The sequence below is a fragment of the Spermophilus citellus genome (assembly GCF_964194105.1).
Source record: "Spermophilus citellus genome assembly, chromosome: 3".
Classification (NCBI taxonomy): domain Eukaryota; kingdom Metazoa; phylum Chordata; class Mammalia; order Rodentia; family Sciuridae; genus Spermophilus; species Spermophilus citellus.
In genome coordinates this window covers 148532399-148551898 of record NC_138184.1, presented here as the reverse complement: position 1 = coordinate 148551898, position 19500 = coordinate 148532399, and the positions used below count along the sequence as shown (strand labels likewise).

The following is a 19500-nucleotide window of genomic DNA, read 5'->3' as shown; positions in this document are numbered from 1 at the left end:
TCACTCCCCATTTCTATACTCCCTCCCTACAGCCCCTGGAAATCGCCAATCTGCTTTCTATTCCTATGAATTTGCCCTTTCTGGACATTTCTTAAAAATGGAATCACACCGCATGGGACTTTTGTGTCTGGTTTCTTTCCCCCAGCATAATGTTTTGAGATTTAGCCACATTGCAGCATGTTACGAGTATTTCATTCCTTTTTTTTAATATTTATTTTTTAGTTGAACACAATATCTTTATTCATTTTTATGTGGTGCTGAGGATCGAACCCAGGGCCCCGCATATGCTAGGCAAATGCTCTACCGCTGAGCCACAACCCCAGCCCTTCATTCCTTTTAAAAAATATTTCTTCTTCTATTCATTCCTACATGGAATGCTCTCCCTCCAGGTCACTTTTGTCTTATCAACTAAACTCATGGTTTAACTAGGTCAATTCATACTCTTTTTTTTTTTTTTTTTTTTTTTGTACCAGGCATTGAATCCAGGAGTGCTTAACCACTAAACCACATAACCAGCCTTTTTTTTTTAATATTTATTTTATTTTTTTTGATGTAGTTGGACACAATACCTTTATTTTGTTTATTTTTTTATGTGGTGCTGAGGGTCAAACCCAGGACCTCACATGTGCTAGGCGAGTACTCTACCGCTAAGCCACAACCCCAGGTCCCCCCAGCCCTTTTTTATATTTCATTTACAGACAGAGTCTCACTGAGTTGTTTAGGGCCTCGCTACGTGTCCGAGGCTGGCTTTGAACTCTCGACCCTCCTGTCTCAGCCTCTTGAGCCACTGAGATTACAGGCATGCACCACGGCACCCAGCTGCAATTCATACTTTTTCCATAAACACTTCTCTGTTTCCTCCATCTTCTCTAAACTCCTATAGTTCTATCTACATGACTTCATTTAAATGTCACATACCAGTAATGTTTAGGATTGACTTAAAACTAATCCAAAAGTGCCGGGGGAGGGGGGGGGATGAAACACCACCGGCTCTATCCTCCCTCTCCCCATACTGTCATCTGCAGGTTATGGAGATGTTGTTCATCGTGTTATTCTATTTGGAGGCTTTGGGGAAAGTTTCCACAATAAAAAATTCAATTTTAGAGGCTAATGCCTTATCCTCCCAATGAGATCCTGGGCTCCTCTAATTTTTATTCCTGCCTTAGAGGATAATAACTTATATAGAAAGATAGCCCTCCACTGGTGCTTGCTGAATTAATTCTATCTGATGCGTAAAAACTTCCATCCGGGAAAAAAGCTGGATTTAGATGTGAGGAAAAAGATCCAAGGTGCTAGTCTATCTCGTTTCCTGGCCTTTCTTCCACAGCCAAACCTCTTTTTGATTTCTGATCTAGCTACCCTTCTCTTGGGCTTATCATTGATCTCCAATGAATAAATGCAATACTCTGGCCCCAGTGTTCTGAGATGTTTCTGGATAACCCATAATTATCATAAAACTGGAAGCCAGGTATGTATTCTGATTCTTTTTGTGGCTCCCTCCCTTCTTTCTCAGCATTGTTCTCCTTCCTGGGTCCCACCGTTCTCCTCATTCCCCATGGCCTCCTCTGCTGCAGTGTGGCTGGGGTGTAGCTCGGTGGTAGAGCCCTTGTCTGGTGCATGCAACCACAATCCACAATGAGCACTCCTTCTACACTAACGATTCAGAGAAAGTTCTCTAAAAACAAAACTAGTACGTAAATAGTGTGGTAATCCACATTTTTTTCTACAACCACTGCTCTTTCTAATTTTAAGTGGGGCCAGGAACTCCACAAGAAGAGTCATGTCAAAAAAAAATGTTTGCAGCCAGCATCCAAGAAGAAAAATCTCTTTTCTCACATCTGGTGTCTAATTCCTTCAGGCAGAAAATCAGCTAAAACGATAGCAGTTATTTCCACTTTGATTGTAGAGGCAACCGAAAGGGACACACTTACCTTTGAGATCCATTTTCTTCTCATTTCCTGAAAAGTAAGGAGAAAAGATTTTGATGGGAGAGTAATTGCAAAATTTAGCAAACCTTGGAAAGAAGGAACTTTAATTACTCATTTGTGCAGAGAATACCCAGACAGGAGAGATGGAAGAACTAGACACAGAGCAGAAGTCTCTGAGTCATTTGCTAATGCTTAAATCTGAAAACCGTGACTCTGATTATGATGCGTTAAAAAGCCTGCACTTGGCAAGGCAGTCACATGGGCTGGCTCGTTCCCTCCCCCACCCTCTCTCCCCGAACTAATTCCTTTATCTTTAGTTTATTCTTGCCTTTCCACTCTGCCAAATATCAAAGGTTTTGTTTCAACAGGTCTGTAATCTGTAATCTTTGGGAGGTACTTTCCATTTTTGTTCCCATTACCCACATTCTTCAAGAATAAAACTCTCTGCCAAGTCACCTGCTATATGACTGTGCTAGGCAGAATAATAACCTCCAAAAATCCACTTCCTAACCCCCGGAACTGTGACTATGTTTTATGGCAGGGTTGGGGTAAAGCTTGCAGATAGAATGACCTAACTGGGCCCAGTGGTCCCGTAAGTGAAAGAAGGATATGGGAGAACCCATGTCAGGGAATGAGATATGAGGAAGACCCAACTAGTTCTTGCTGCCTTTGGAAATGGAAAAAAGTTACAAAATAGGATATGTGAGAAGCTTCTAGAAGCTGGAAAAGTCAAGGAAGCAGATTTATCACTAGCGCCATTCTCCTGACACTTCAATTTTAGCACAGTAGTCCCATGGCAGACTTCTGACTTTGAGAACAATAATCAGTTTGTATTGTCATAAGCCTTTGAGTTTCTGGCAGTTCATTATAGCAGCAACAAGGAACTAATACAATAGCTTTTTACAAGCGATGGCAGGGAAGGGACCTTAACTAATTTTTATGATCGCACTTAAAAACACCAGTTTGAACTGAGCAATTTCTAAAACTAGCAATGTTAATACCAACCTGGGTGATACTTGTGTGTGGTTGATGCCTGCCACTGCTTGTTCCTTTGAGTGGCTGCCGTCATCACATCCTAGGTACTCCTCAAGTTGGGGCTGAGGCCACCAGGAAGGGTGTCAGAAATCAAGATGCTTAGAGGCAAATAGTAACACTTACCAAAAGTTGGCTACTGCTTGCTTGCCTTGGTATCATTTCTTTTTTATTTCCTTCCCTCCTTCCTTCCTTTATTTTATTTTATTTTATTTTTATACCAGGCATTGAACTGAGGGGTGCTTAAAGCGTTGAGTCACATCTTCAGCCCTTTCTATTTTGTATTTTGAGACAGGGTCTCTCTGAGTTGTTTAGAACCTCACTAGAACTGGCCTAGAACTTGCAATCCTCCTGCCCCAGGCTCTCAAACTGTTGGCATTACAGGTGTGTCATTTCCAAATAGAGTAATTGTGTCTGTAATACCAAATAATTCAGATGTTTCACTTTTTTCAATCAATTATTTCGATCTTTTTTCACAGTATGATTTTTATTTTTCAAAAATAAAACAAAGTGTAGATACTCTTTATCTCAAAGAGCCCTGTCTCCAATTACTTTATATATTGTCAAACTCTGGTCATTAAGGGATAAATTATACAATTTGTAGTTCTTTGTAATTAAGAACTTCTGGTGAAAGAGAGAGAGAGAGAGAGAGAGAGAGAGAGAGAGAGAGAGAGAGAGAGAGAGAGAGAAGGACAAGTGAGCTTCCAGTTTCTTGTTCACCTCTGTCCAGCACCAACCTTTGACTCTTGCCCTGTGTCACTGTCTCTCCTTGATGGGGCAGAGAAGGCAAGAAAACAAAAGAAAATTTAGTCATTGTGACTCCCTAAACAAAACTAAGGTTTTCTTATGGAAGAGTTTAACATTTCCAATTTATTTAGAGACAGAGGACGCTAATACAGCCAAAAATACAAGCCAGGACTGTGTCAGCAACAAAGAGCAATAATATTTAGTAATAGTAGGAAGTTTTTCCTAAATTGAAAAGCTTTTTTTTCAACTGTATAAGTTATACATATTAGGTGTGGTGGTGCACACCTGTAAGACCAGTAGCTCAGGAGGCTGAGACAAGAGGATCAAAGGTTCAAATCCAGCCTCAGTGAGACCCTGTCTCAGAATAAAAAATAAAAAAGGCTGGGGATGTGGCAGCATGAATGCACCCTTGTGTTCGATTCCTGGTAGCAAAAAAAAGTTACACGTTTTGTGAACAGCAAATAGAACTATGTAAATTACATGACATAAAACCAATAAATATTCCCATGATTCACTTATTCGTCTGTATTTGAAAACAGTTGTCTCAATCATGGAATATGGGCTCATGTGCCTATCTTTCCCTTGATATTTGCTTCAAAGGCTCTAAAAGGAGCTCTAGGCAGCTGCATATGGCCCAGGTGTAGGAAATTGGCTGCCTCTGCTCTACGGATTTCAGTTTCACAGACTCTTTCTATTCCCCTCTAATACAACCCAAACATAAACCAGTACTCCACATTTTCCCCTCATTCCCAACAAGGACTTCTAATGCCCTGAAAATGGTCACATGGATGTGCTTTGGAGAAAGATCACATGCAATACAGTTCATGTCATCTTTGACTGTATAAAATTTATATTTCAGGCCAGCTTGTTTTTACATCAATGCCTGCTTGCCATAAAATGAAATAAATATGCAGTGTGTTTTATGTAATTGACCCTGAAAGATCTAACATGCATGCACATGCTTTAAGAACAGTCACCTAAGATTATGCAGGTTGTTCTGAAAGTTATAAGGAATTGCACTGATATTCCAAATGTGCTTCTGAGTAAATATCTCAACTACTGGAAACCTGTGCAGCTGTTTCCAGCACATTCTGGCACAACATCTACATTATTAGCTATATATGTATAACACTATCTCAAATGACTGGAGAGACCCTCCCCATCTGTCCCCTCTTGGGGAAGGGAATGCAGAAGCATCTGCTAGTGTTGGGAGCTGATCATTCTAAAGTACAGAAGAAGATCTATCCTCTGCACATGAGCTGAGTGAGTGAAGGAACCAAAGCAAGTTCATCATCAATGAGGATGGAGAACTGAAGTTTTATTTGGTGAAGAATATTAAAATGGGGTCATAGGATAGGAAGTTTCTCTAAAACTAGTAAATATGAAATTACAAAATCCAAATCGGGCACATCCAAGTAGCGAATAAATAGATGCCTGGGGTGAGTGAGTCACAAGCACATGAGCTGTAAGAGGTTGAATTCAAGAAAACAGATCAGGCAATGCTGCTTAATACCATCACATGATCTGCCCCGAGGCCCTGTATTTCATTTAATAAAGAGTGGGGCACGGCGGAGCCCAGAAGAACACTGGTGCTCTCCGTGGATGGGGCCGGAGGAATTGAAAGTTATATCCTGATTGCCAGGGTAATTCAACATGGAATGTCTCCACTGTGTCCTAGGATTTCTGTTTCTGGCTTCTAGACTGCCACTTGATGCAGCCAAACGTGAGTAATTCTATTTTTATGTTTAACCCCTCCTCTGACTGTTGGCTAGGTGATGGATAATAATATCCTCTGAGCTGACCTGGTCTGAAACTCCCCAGGAAGCATTCACGGATTCGGACTCATTCATTTCTCCTGCAAACCACTGGGAATGTTGAAACTACTGCATCCTCCAACCGCAGCCTTGTTTCAGGCTCATGGAAAATATAAATCATGCAGCCCTATGGAGCTCTTTTTTCATTGCCAATTCCTCCACTGCTGTTGCCAGACAGGGGTTGAAAGAGGGAGGATGGTCCCTGTCCCTAGAATAAAGTAACTCTACCAACAAAACTTTGTCTGGCTTCCTTTCAACAGCATGGAGACAAACCTCAGATGAAATGGGGGCTCAAATCTGGAGACAAGCTCTCTCACACCCTATCCAGAAACTTGGCTGAGCTTTCTCTGCAGACCTGTAGGAGCTTCCTGCCCTTTCTCTGAGGTTACTGAGAGACGGGCTGACACCTGCTTCTCTCTACCCTGGTTATGCTTTAGAGACTGGGGCAGTGTGTGTGCACTCCTGTGCGTGTGGTACTGGGGATTGAACCCAGGACCCCTTTACCATTGAGCTATATCCCCAGTCCTTTTTATTTTTATTTTGAGACAGTCGTGCTAAGTTGCAGTGACTGGCCTCAAACTTGAGGTTCTCCTGCCTCAACCTCCCTAGTAACTGGGATGACAGGTGTGCCCCACCGAGCCAGCAAGACTGGGCACTTACAACAATGTTGATGCCAATCAATGAAATCGGCATGTTTGGGAGTGGGCTCAGCCTATCCTCACTTAAAAAGTGCTCTTGCCCTCTGGATGCGCAGCCAGGAGTGGGAACCACTGAGGTGGAGTGTGCCCACTTGTTTAGTACACGGGTGACCCTGTTCCTCCGGGAAGAGCAAGCGAGTAAAGAGTGAAAGTGAACCACGCCTCTCCCAGAAAGTCCACCCCACCTTGCTCCAATAGAGCAGTGACCTTCTAGGGGTCCTGGTTCCTCCAGACAACTCCACCGGGGGTCGGCGAAGGTGGGGGTGGGTTTGAGCACCCTGGAATCCATACCTGACTGGTGCCCAAGTGTGTAGTCACTATGCTGGCCACTTGGTTTATGTCACTCAGGTAATGCCCACAACCGCATCCAGTGCTTTTGATCAGTGAGTCCAAACACAAGAACCTCGGCCAGCCGGGGCCAGGTGGCACTGCCCAGTTGGTGTTGGTATTTGGCTCCTTGGAAGAGCATGGGGAGACTGAGGCTGTGATTGTCCCTCTTCCCAGAGGAGGAACGAGACCACAGAGAGGGCAAGGAATTCAAGTGGAGTGTGCCCAGTGGAGTGGCAAGGCCACACAGCTGGTAGATGGAAGAGGAAAGAAAACAGCCATCTCAAACACTGTCCTTCCTGCCAGGGCTTGGAGGACCCACTTGGGTCCCCTGCCAGCAGGGCTGGTCCCCGAGTGACTTAGCTTCATTGAGTTTTCATTTCCTCTTACCAAACTGGTGATAAGTTCTTGTGAGATCAACTAACAAAAGGTGCTTGGCTAGGAGAATTACATGGTGGAAATTCTTCTCCTCTGAGATCTGTACCCCAATCCAGCAGACTTCTGAGGACAGACTCCCCAGGAATCTGCATTCCTGAGAGATTGAGATATGGGCACACAGACAGGTCCATGGGAGCCCCTGCCCCGATTCCAGCTGTGCTTAATAAAACAGATTAACCAGAGGTTGAATCTGGGCTGTCAGTTTGAGAAGGCAGCGTTACAGAGCCCAGACATTCCTGGGTTCCTCTTGCCCTAGACTAAATATTCTGTCCCAAATAAATAAGGGTAGATAGCATTTAGCAGTGTGTCAAACACCGAGGGACTTTGAACCATAGTCTTGGCAATCACAAATCTGTTCTTTGCAATCTGCCTTTTACAAAATGGAAAAAAGTTGATGACAGAGTAGGTAAAAAGCAGCCCCAGACACCTGCTCTCTGCTGGTAGGCAGAATAGGGAGTGGTGAGTATAGAGGGGGAAGCCCACCCAGCGGTGGGCCACTCAGTCCTACCTTCTGCCTGTGTCTCCTCCCCCCACATTCACACACACTTGTTGCTTCCTTTTAGAGCCTGCATATAGTTCATTTATCTTATCTTCAAATCCGACCTTTCCTTTTGAAGTAATTATACATTCATATGAAATTGTAAGAAATAATAGATCTTGATGCACCCTTCATCCAGTTTGCTCCAGTAGTGAGATAAGACAAATCCTAGTATCGTAACCAAGATATGGACATCGAGATAGTCAAAATACAGAACCGGTCATCACCACTAGCATCCTCATACCCTTTTATAGCCAAATCCACTCCCCTCCACCACTTCCCAGACCCTAGCAATCACAAATCCATTCTCCATTTTTATAATTTTGTAATTTCTGGAATGCACGCAAATGGAATTATGCAGTAGGTGACCATTTGGCCCTGGCTCTTCTTTGACTCAACATAGTTCCCTGGAAATTTATTGAAGTTGCTGCATCTATAATTTGTTCCTAGCCGAGCACTGTGGCCCATGCCTATAATCTCAGCTCTGGAGGCTGAGTAGGAGGATTGCATGTTCAAAGCCAGCCTCAGCAACTTAGCAAGGCCCTAAGCAACTTAACAAGATCCTGTCTCTAAATAAAAAATAAAAAGGGTTAGGGATGTGGCTCAATGGTTAAGTGCCCCTGGGTTCAATCCCTGGTACCCCCACTCCCCCCAAAAGAGTTTGTTCCTTTTTACTGCTGAGTAGTATCCCATGGTCTGTATGTACCAGAGCTTGTTGAATCATTCACCCACTGAAGGACATTTGGGTTATTGCTCTTGGGGTTACTCTGAGTAAAGCTGCTGTGAATCTTCACATACAGACTTTGATATGAACGTAAGTTCATTTCCCTAGGATGCACGTCAAAGAGTCAATTGATTGGTTGTACAGCAGTTGTGTGCTGTTCTACAAGAAATCAACAGCCTTGCTGTACCATTTTACATTGCCACTAGCAATGGCTGAGTGTTCCTACTTCCTCTGCTGCATTACTCTTTATTTGGGTCAAACTGATAGATCTATGGGGGTTTTTCATTGTAGTTTTATCAGGCATTTCCCTACTGGCTAATGAAGTTGGGTATCTTGCCATGTGATTATTTGTCATCTGTATATTCTCTTTGTTGATATATCTGTTCATGTTTTTTAGTCATTTTCTAATTGAATGGGTTGTTTTTTCAGGTTAAATTTTGAGAATTTTTTTATATATGAGAATATTACTCCTTTGTTGGAAATGTGTTATGCAAATAATTTCCCCTAGTCGGTAGCTCTACTTTTCATCCCCTTACATAGACTTTAACAGAGCAAATTTTTTTTTTTTTAATAAGGCCCAATACATCAGTATTTCCTTTTATGGTTTATACCTTTGGTATCAAGTCTGAATTCTGGTCTAGCCCTGAATCCTGAAGGTTTTTGTCTATGCTTATTACTTTTTTTCCCAGCACCTTTTGTTGAAAGTCCATCTTTTCTCCACTGGATAATTTCTAAATCTTTGTCAAGAATCAGTAGGTCATACTTGTGTGGGTCTATTTCTGGGCCCCCTATTCATTTCCACTGACCTATGTGTCTATCCCTTGACACTCTCCTTTTAAGTTTATATTTTTCCTTGACTTCTAACATTTAAAATCAGAGGAGAAATCTGTGTTTTGATTATATTTCTGGAAATTCTCTCAGGATCTGAGGAAGAAGAAGGCTCTTTGAAATAGAAAGAACTAGTCGTGAGGATGAAAAGATGTGAATCTTCATTTCCACTACATTAAAGATGGCCCTAGGTGAATCATATCAGTCTCTAGGCCTGGCTTTATTCATCTGCAAAGGGAAGGAGTTCATTCCTTGTGACTCAATTAAAAGTGAATTTCCTATTACAAACATTTATTGATAAACATGAATTTCCTGTCTTCACTCAGCATCTGTTTCCAATAAGAATAATGACAGAATCACATAGCATTTGGGTTTTGTCTAATTTGAAGGTCCAGAAAAAACATATGACCTGGGTCAGAGAGCCAGTTTAGTATCAGAACCGAGGCTAGAACCTAGGCTCTATGACACCTAGTTCAATGTTCTCTCCCATTCCACCTGACTCCCTGTTAAGAGGGACAACAAAATGTCTCTTCCTGGGGGAAAAAAAAAAAAAAAACCTCTTTCTCCTGCTGGATATAAAAGAGCCAGGCTCAGTGACACATGCTTGTAATCCCAGTGACTCAGGAGGCTGAGGCAGGAGGATCAGAAGTTTGAGGCCAGCCTCAGCAACTTAGTGAGCCCTGTCTCTAAAGGAAAAATAAAAAAAAAAATGGGGATGTAACTCAGTAGTAGAGCACTCCTGGGTTCAATCCCCAGCATCATCAATAAAAGGAAAAGATAAAGGAGGTCAGTAGCAAACATTCAATATGGCTTCTCTGAGCACCCACTAAATACCACACCATGTGGTGGACCTTTTCCAGAGTTTAAGAAAACAGAGTTTTGGGCCTTTAAGAGTTTGTGGCCAGGTCAAGCCAGCACTAGATTAATTGATGAGACAATGATTTTTAAAAGCATATTTTTAGTGGCTGACTAAAGGTTTCAGGTAATTGACATTTGGCCATGAACGAAATACTGTAATTCTGAAAGGAAAAAATAGGGAGTTCGTTCTCTCGTGTCTCTTTTTATAAGAGAGGAAACTTTGTCCTAGAAGCTCTCAACAGATTTCCTCTCCGCTTTCATTGCCTAGGATTTAATCGTCTGCTTCTGCCCAAACTGTAAGAAACGCTGGGAAAGTGTCTGAAATTTTGATATGTTGTAGCAGAGCCTCTGTCAGGAGTGTGAACAGGAAACGGCTGCTAGTAGCCAATCAACCAACCTGCTTCAATCTTCAAAGAAAGTGGAGACCACATGACCAGAGTTGTCAGGCAAGGAAGACATCAACAATGAAGATCAGAAAGAATTTTAAAGGAATTATAATATTATAAACTCTAGAGCAATCATTCAAAACAAAATAAGACAAAGAGATACAGTTAATAAGCCAGTAGTAAAGACAGAATGGAATACAAATAAAATCCTAAAAAGTACAGCTAGAGAAGAAAGACAGGAAAGAAGAACAGATGGGACCACCAGAAGACTTAAATTGCACAGTATTTATAATTAAATTAAATATAAATTATCTAAACACTTCAAGTACAAGGTGGAGATTTTTTCAGACTAGATTTGCAATAACAGAGCCAACTATATGGTGTCTCCAAGAAACCCATTTCAAACATAAAAATGCACCTAGGTTAAAAATTTTTTTAAAAAAGAAAAATATATATATACCAGTTAAACACTAAGCATTAATATCAAAGTATTTTTCAGAACAAAGAGTATTACCAGGGGCAGAGGATCAATTTCTAATAAGAAAAAGATCAACTCATCAAGAAGACTTAACACATCTAAATGCATATATACCTAAAAACAGAGCTTCCAAAAACATGTAGCAAAAACTGACCGAAATAAGCAAATTTTTGACAATGCACAATTCTAAAGATTTCAAGATTCCTCTCTTAGTAATTGAAATAACAAGTAGACAAAAACATTATCAATTAGCTTAACATAGTTCCCTTTTGTGTGTGTGTGTGGTATGGGGACTCAAACACAAGGTCTTGCACCTGCCACTGAGCTCTAACCCCAGCCCCAAATATAACTCTACAAGTGCATAGGGAACATTCACCAAGCCAGATTATATTCTGGGCTGTAAAAAATTTCTTTCACGGTGGAATCTCCAGCCCTGGTATGTGTCTCTTGGAATCCTGGAGGCATTCTTGAGCCTAACTTTCCTTAGCCAACAGCATAGTTCAGACTGGAAAAAAGATGCAAAAACTGGTCTGGAGAACACTGGCATCCGAGTTTTCCTAAGGATATTGTACCAAATCCAAGTTTTCGGAAGATATAAGAAGCCAAGAGATGTCGAAGAAATACTGGCTTTCAAAACATTTTTTTGGTTCATTTAAAGTACATAAAAGAGCTTGGTTCCAAATGCTGTATGCAAGTTATTTCCAGTATACTCATTTTTTAAAAAGCACCCTCTGTTTACTTGGCATGCTAGCTGTATTATGGATGTGCTTTCCAACAGTATGAAATGAAATCTTCTTTAACCATTGTTGCATAAGGACTAAATGAGGGATGGAATAGACAAAGTAATTTGTTTTTCAAATATCAACACAGGATTTCATGATGTGCTGGGCAATGAAAGGTATCCTGGTTATATGAGGAAACACAACCAATTAAATGGCTGGTCTTCCGATGAAAATGACTGGAATGAAAAGCTCTATCCCGTGTGGAAGAGGGGAGATGCAAGGTGGAAAAATTCCTGGAAAGGTAAGCCCAATTGAACCCCCACAACTAGAATGTCTGACTTTGGCAAGTCTTGGAGGTTGCAGAGTTCAGGCTTTCTCGAATGACAGCGCTGTCACTTCCAAGTGCATGGCACCCGGATTTGATGATCTCTCCTTTATCCCGACTGTTTCACTTTCTAGACCACTTTCTAATCTTAGAATTTTCCAAATTTATAATGCTTGAAATATTTTGGAAAGTCAGCAGATTTAGTCTCAAACCTTTCTAACCAACGTGGGAATGGTCACCTTCAGAAAAATGTGGTTCATCACAAAGCAAATATCTTTCTACTTAGATAAATAATGAGTCCTTCAGTCCTTGGGTATTGAGATGAAAAAAAAAATGTGAACTTTTAACATTTGTCTCCTCCATCCCATTGAGCAGATTTTTTTAATCATCATAAGTAAATATTCTTTCAGTGGTTAGAAAATTCTTTCACGAGTCCGATTTCTGTTTATCTTCTAGAATGTTGTATTCTGAAAGCTAAAGTAAGGAATTCAGAAAATAAATTTAATATAGCATAAAGAGACATATGGAGCCAGGTGATGTGTGCCTGTAATCCCAGCTATTCTGGAGGCTGAGGCAGAAGGATTACAAGTCTGAGGCCAGCCTGGGCAACATAGCAAGACCCTATCTCAAAAACAAAAAAGTCCAAAAAGACATATGGATCCTCTGGACCTTATCAATTGATTAAACTTGAAATGTTTATTAATGGGTGAAAGGTAAAAGATCAGTGAGCTCCATTTCTTGTTGCTCTAGGAGGCCGTGTGCAGGCGGTCCTGACCAGTGACTCACCGGCGCTGGTGGGCTCAAACATAACCTTTGCAGCGAACCTGGTATTCCCCAGATGCCAAAAGGAAGATGCCAACGGCAACATAGTCTACGAGAAGAACTGCAGAAATGGTGAGAATGCAATAGTTCTCCTGAACTACAGGAGACCCGTCTCTACCCCTTAATGCTCACAGGTACTTCTGAAAGGGCAAGATGCTGCTGCTGTCCTTGCCACCCTCCTCCTTGTGCTGGACAACAGCGAGGGAGAGTGTGGTCCTACCAGATTCCTTCATCAAATCAACAGCAGCTTGGATCCCTCTTTAAAAACTACACTGTCCCACCCAGCTTTTTCTTAGTGTCCAGTTGAATGGACAACCTCATTGATCTCAGATTATGATTTTATTACTTGAAACTTTTTTTGGAGATCAAAATTGCCGATTTGACAGATGTTTGCTGATGAGTTTAATTTCTGCTGATCAGTATTTCTCAAGCAAATGTTATGTGGCTTGCACAAATGCTCAAATGTGTATTTGGGGGCTCTTAAAGAGATAAGCTCTTTAGCCAGGCATGGTGGCACACACCTTTAATCCCAGCAGCTCAGAGGCTGAGACAGGAAGATCACGGTTTCAAAGCCAGCCACAGCAATGGTGAGGCATTAAGCAACTCAGTGAGACCCTGTCTCTAAATAAAATACAAAATAGGGCTGTGGATGTGGCTCCATCAAGGGAAATTATCTTTTCAAAGCTGTACATTCTTTTTATTATTATTATTATTATTATTATTATTATTTTATTCTTATGTGGTGCTGAAGATCGAACCCAGGGCCTTGCACGTGCTAGGTGAACACTCTAACGATAAGCCACAACATCAGCCCTAAAACTGTATATTCTTAAAAAAGAAAAAAACAGCTAATTTACTGAAGCTTATTCTTCTATCAGAGCTAAAGCTATTCGATGTCTTTATAATCTGATTTCATTATTTAGAGTTTTTATTAAACTGTTGATGAGTTCATGCCTTATTATTTTTTTACCTTCTCCCCTGGAGAAAACATTGAATTCTATATGGAAAGGGCTTAATTTTTAACACATGTTAAGTAATATGGTCTTTTTTGTTTGTTTCTTCTTTTTTAAAAAAGCTGATTCTTATGACAATCTAGTCCTGTGAGCATTTTTATGGGAAATAATCCTTATGAAAATGTTTATAAGTATCTATCATCACTAAAAAAAAAAAAAAAAGAAAGAAAGAAAAGAAAAACTAGGAATCTTTGCAGAAGTGACCGATTCCAGGTGTAAGGTAAGAAAGTATAGGCCATCCTGAGACATCTGTTGTGCCAGAAAATAAGAAAGAGCTCACAGACTAATCAGGTTATGTCAAAAGGACACAGGAACCAGCTCAAAGAGCTTCCATTGGCCATGTTTGGATAATTTAAATATAAAAAGCAATAACAACTAGTAGATTCATAAAGAAAAAGGGTCAGGCACAGTGGCACACACATGTAATCCCAGTGGCTCCAGATACTGAAGCAGGGGGATCACGAGTTCAAAGCCAGCCTCGGCAAAAGTGAGGCACTAAGCAACTCAGTGAGACCCTGTCTCTAAATAAAATACAAAATAGGACTGGGGATGTGGCTCCGTGGCAGAGTGCCTCTGAGTTCAATCCCCAGTACCCAAATAAATAAATAGGCTTTTCAAGGGTTGGGGATGTCGCTCAGGGGTAGAGAGCTTGCCTAGCATTGTGAGGCCCTGAGTATCATCCCCAGAACTGGGGAGGGAAAAAAAAAAGATTTTTCAAAAATATCAGTGACAATAAATAAATTTTAATAAAAGAGGGTAAGGGGACTGTTCTAGATGAAAAGATATTGACCATTACTTGTTTAAAATGGAAAAGTCCATACACACAGAAAAATTGAAAGCACCCAGATACCTTCCACCTATGGTCAACAATCTAAAGTTTTGGCTATATTTGCTTCTCTCTGTAATTTTATATTTATATCTGCATAGGTATAGATATAGAGATTAATTTATTGTCGCAAAACAAAAACTAAAAAGGGCTGGGATGTAGCTCAGTGGTCGAGTGGGTTCAAAACTCAATATGGGGTGGGGCTGGGGGGGGAGTTAATAAAATATTTAATTCAGAGTTGAGCATGATGATCATGTCTTGTTTCTTTCTCTGTTCAGATTCTGGCTTGTCTCTTGACCCGTATGTTTACAACTGGACATCCTGGTCAGAGGACAGTGACTGGGGAAGTGGCCCCGGCCAAAGCCAACACAATGTGTTCCCTGACGGGAAGCCTTTCCCTCACCACCACGGATGGAAGAAATGGAATTTTGTCTACATCTTTCACACACAGGGTTAGACTTTTACAAACTCTTTTAGCCTCTTCTTTGCCTTTAAAAAAATTTTTTAAGCTTCACACCAGCTGTGGGGCACACACCTGTAATCCCAGTGACTTGGGAGGCTGAGGCAGAAGGATGATCATTTTGAGGCCAGCCTCAGCAGTTTAGTGAGACCTTATCTCAAAGTAAAAATGAAAAAAAAAAAAAAAAACCCACTGGAGATGTAGCTCAATGGTAGCCACCACCCAACTCCCCAGATATAAGTCCCCAGTACCAAAAATAAAAATAGTGAAGAATACAATCGAAATTATAACACCAAAACTTTAACAACAGTTACTCCATTAACTCTCCTGAGTTTGAATGGACATAAGAGAGAAAAATAAAATTCTGCTTGACCTTGCTAGATCTCCAGGACACCAAAGAATTAAAATGAGAAAAGAAAAAAACAGATCCAGTCTGTCTGTCTGCCTCTCTCTCTCTCTCTCTCTCTCTCTCTGTCTCTCTCTGTCTCTCTCTCTCTCTCTCACACACACACACACACACACACATTTTTTTCCAAAACAAATCACTCAATTATTTAGGCTAAACCAGTAATATGAAAAAACCTATTAATATTTATTCATTCAGATGGCACATGGATGGGCATTTATTCATTTATTCTTTAATGTCCTCAAATGAATTTTTAAGAATTAAATGTATGCTCTTTGAGGGGAATTTGGGAAATGCAGAAAAACACAAACAAAATATACACTTCATCTATTGAACATGATGGTGTTTTCAATACTAATATTTCCTTTCTGTTTGTTGTACCTGGAATTGAACCTAGTGTCTTGCACATGCGAGGCATGTCTTAAGCTACATCCTAGCCCTTTGGATTTTATTTTGAGACAGGGTTTTGCTAAATTGCAAAGACTCGCCTCAAACTTATAATCTTTCTGCCTCAGCCTCCTGGGATAATAGCCATGTATCATAGGGCCTGGAAATATTAATTTGTCTTTTTTTTATACCAAGGATTAAATCCAAGGGCACTGAGCCACATCCCCAGCCCTCTGTCTTAAGATTAGAATGTATACCTGTTTTTGCTTGCTATTACAAGCTACTATCATTAAAAATTCCTATTTACATTATTTTAATGGCTGCATAATATTCCATTATGTAAAAATAATATCATCTAATTACTATTCTTCCTTGACATAGCCTACCCTCTCTTTTTATAAACCATAAATGGTGTTCTCTTTGCTTTATTAGTGGAAAAGTGATTATTTTAGGAGAAGCAAATTTAGGTTTTTATTAGCAAGGCTGCTAAATTTTTAATTTAAAATGTCACCAGAGGGCTAGGGATGTAACCGGGGTTAGAGTGCTGTTAGCATGTGCAAGATCCTGGGCTCTATCCCCGGTATACAATTAAAAAAAAAAAAAAGGCTACCAGGCAAGTGTTTGAAACTACTACCAAACAGCTTCCACATCTCTAAATGTTTCTTCTTTCCTCATAAATTAGAGAATGTTTCTTTTTCCTCAATGAACTTATTTATATATAAAAACAAAATCATAATACATACTTATTATTAAACAAAGTACAAAATGTCAAATATTATGCCCATCAATTGCTTTAAAGCTGTTTTTTCAATTCCATCTTGGTCCTGTCAGTCAACTCACCAAACATGACTTCCTTGACCCATCAAGGGTGTGTTCTGACTGTTTACATGGAGTCACTTATCTTCACTACCACTCCTGACACCATGTAGTTAAGGGGTTTTTTGGGGAATGGGATTTTTTGGTGATGCTGGGGATTGAACCCAGGGCCTTGGTGCATGCTAGGCAATCACTCTACCCACTGAGCCATATCTCCAGCCCCCAAGTTGAAGTTTAAGTTAACACTCTTTAGCCTAGTTGCAGTTAAGTTACTTCAACTTAACCAGATCAGATGTCTTTGCTTAAAAGTTAGTCTTCAACCTAGAAATTGCTGTTTTTCTATCAAGACTCCCGTGAATTTCCATCCTCTACTGAGGTCTCAGAGTTTAGTGATATTCCCAACTCAACTAAGTTTGATCACATCTCTCAGGGCTGGGATTAACATTTCCCACTTGTAAAACTATTCCTCCATTCCCTCTTCTACCTACATCTTTCTCTTATCACTTACTTTATCTTTATGTAGTATACACACACACATACACATATATGTGCTAGTTAAATGTGTGTGTGTGTATACATATATCTTTATATAGTGATACTGATACAAATACTATCAGAAAGTAGAGGATTCCTGTGCCTCTTTTTTTTTAAATCCTGTTTAACAATATAGCTGTAGTCATATTGTCAACAAATTAAGGTAGAACACCTCACTGTTACATTAAATGCATTTTATTTTTCTTATTTATATATGACAGCAGAATGCATTACAATTCTTATTACACATATAGAGCATAATTTTTCATATCTCTGGTTGTATACACAGTATATTCACACCAATTCGTGTCTTCATACCTGTACTTTGGATAGTAATCCACCATCATTTCTAACCCCATGCCCCTCCCTTCCCCTCCCACCCCTCTGCCCTATCTAGAGTTCGTCTATTCCTCCCATGCTCCCCCTCCCTACCCCACTATGAATCGCCCTCCCTATATCAGAGAAAACATTCAGCACATTAAATGCATTTTCTGTGGGAAAAAAAAAAATGTGTACTTCAAGTGCCAAATCACTTCAGTCATGTACAGTATTTACTTGTAAACTGAGGGCCAACTGTATTATCCCAATAAATAGCTCTTTTCATTTTAACCAACAACCCACAATGATGTGTGTACACTGTGGGAGTGCTCTAGAAAGCTCTACATAGAAACCATCTTCCTTCCTGGAGCAGCTCTATCTTCCCTTCCCATCATCCCTCCTCAGGGCAATCCCTCCATGGCAGTCACTGGTCTTTCAGAATCAACTTCTAGAAGGATGGTGTGATGTTGCAGGTAACTAAGAATGTCCATCTCCTTGTAGGTCAGTATTTCCAGAAGTTGGGACGATGCTCTGTGAGAGTTTCTATAAACACAACCAACATGACGCTTGGCACCCATATCATGGAAGTGACTGTCTATAGAAGACACGGCCGGGCGTACATGCCCATTGCACAGGTTAAAGATGTGTACGTGGTAACAGGTGCGTGGTGTTGTGGGCTCTGAGGATGAGGCACATGGCTCTACTGGGGGTTAAGAAAGAGCACTGAGTATCCTGGGTTAGGTTATGATTCACCTGGGCCCCTACCCAAGCTGAATTATGTTGTCTCCCATCTATGTTTTCCAGAAGAACTTGGGAAAACTCTAGAAAACTTACATACAAAAAGGAGAGCATGATGCTGTGTTACCCCTAATTTTTAACCTAAAAGCCTCACCCACTTGAGATAAAGCCTGGTGCAATCCTTCTTCTTTATGATGTTTTTTGTAGATGAGATTCCTGTATTTGTGACCATGTCCCAGAAGAATGATAGAAATTCATCTGATGAAACCTTCCTCAGAGACCTACCCATCAAGTTTGATGTCCTGATTCACGATCCCAGCCACTTCCTCAATGAGTCTGCCATTGACTACAAGTGGAACTTTGGGGATAACACTGGCTTGTTTGTTTCCAACAATCACACTTTGAGTCACACGTATGTGCTCAATGGAACCTTCAACCTGAACCTCACAGTACAGGCCACCGTGCCCGGACCTTGCCCTCCACCTTCACCCAGACCTCCAAAACCAACCTCCTTTTTAGGTAAGCAGTTTATGGAGGATCCTGGAGGGAAACTCTTTTTTAACATTTTTAATTTTTTTTTAGATATACATGACAGTAGGGTGTATTTTGACATATTATATGTTTGTGGATTATAACTTAGTCTAATTGGGATCCCATTTTTGCAGTTGTACATGATATGGAGATTCATTAGTTGTATATGTACGGAGGAAAGTTATGTCTGATTCATTCTACTGTCTTGCCTACTCTGGGGAGAGATTCTTTAGTTGCTAAAAAATATTGATGTATGTTATACACACACACACACACACACACACACACACACACACGTTATGCTGGGGATAAAATCCAGGGTTATATTATTAAACCCTGCTTAAGTTAAGGGTCTGGAGCAGCTCAGCGGTAGAGTGCTTGCCAAGCATGAGCAAGGCCCTGGGTTCAACCCTCAGCACCATACAAATAAACAAATGCCTTTTGAAAGAGTTGTGTAGAAACTCTGCAACGATTCCACTTTGGACCTGTTGATTTTTTAAAACCACTTTATCCCCATCTTAAAGAGCAAGGAAGAAAGGAAAACGTGTTTAAAGTCACTTTCCAGGTAGAATTTGATGACATGTACTCCGCGCTTTGACCCTCCTAATTTGCGCTGCCTCTTGCTATGTATGTGATGCTTTCCCTCTGGGAGCCTGTCACATTTTTGTTTAGCTCCCATTTTCCATATCCATGAGAAGACACACTGGCCTCTTGTAAGTTGGGCCCTCTGCATTTTTCCTTCTGCCCCCTCCCACAGTACTGATCCCACTCTTATTCTCCTCCTCTACCCTATCCACTCTCATCCA

The 19500-nt window shown here is 40.6% G+C and overlaps 1 protein-coding gene across 1 annotated transcript in view; it reads left to right on the top strand.

Annotated features, from left to right (window-relative positions):
* The first annotated feature begins 5230 nt into the window (after positions 1-5230).
* The window catches only part of GPNMB (glycoprotein nmb), a 28853-nt gene continuing 14583 nt past the window's right edge, over positions 5231-19500 (top strand). The window contains exons 1-6 of the mRNA XM_081288084.1: positions 5231-5430; positions 11667-11819; positions 12594-12737; positions 14783-14956; positions 17927-18085; positions 18371-18682. Of these exons, the coding sequence (XP_081144210.1) occupies positions 5361-5430; positions 11667-11819; positions 12594-12737; positions 14783-14956; positions 17927-18085; positions 18371-18682 (1012 nt within the window). The 5' untranslated portion in view covers positions 5231-5360. The remainder of the gene's footprint in view (positions 5431-11666; positions 11820-12593; positions 12738-14782; positions 14957-17926; positions 18086-18370; positions 18683-19500) is intronic.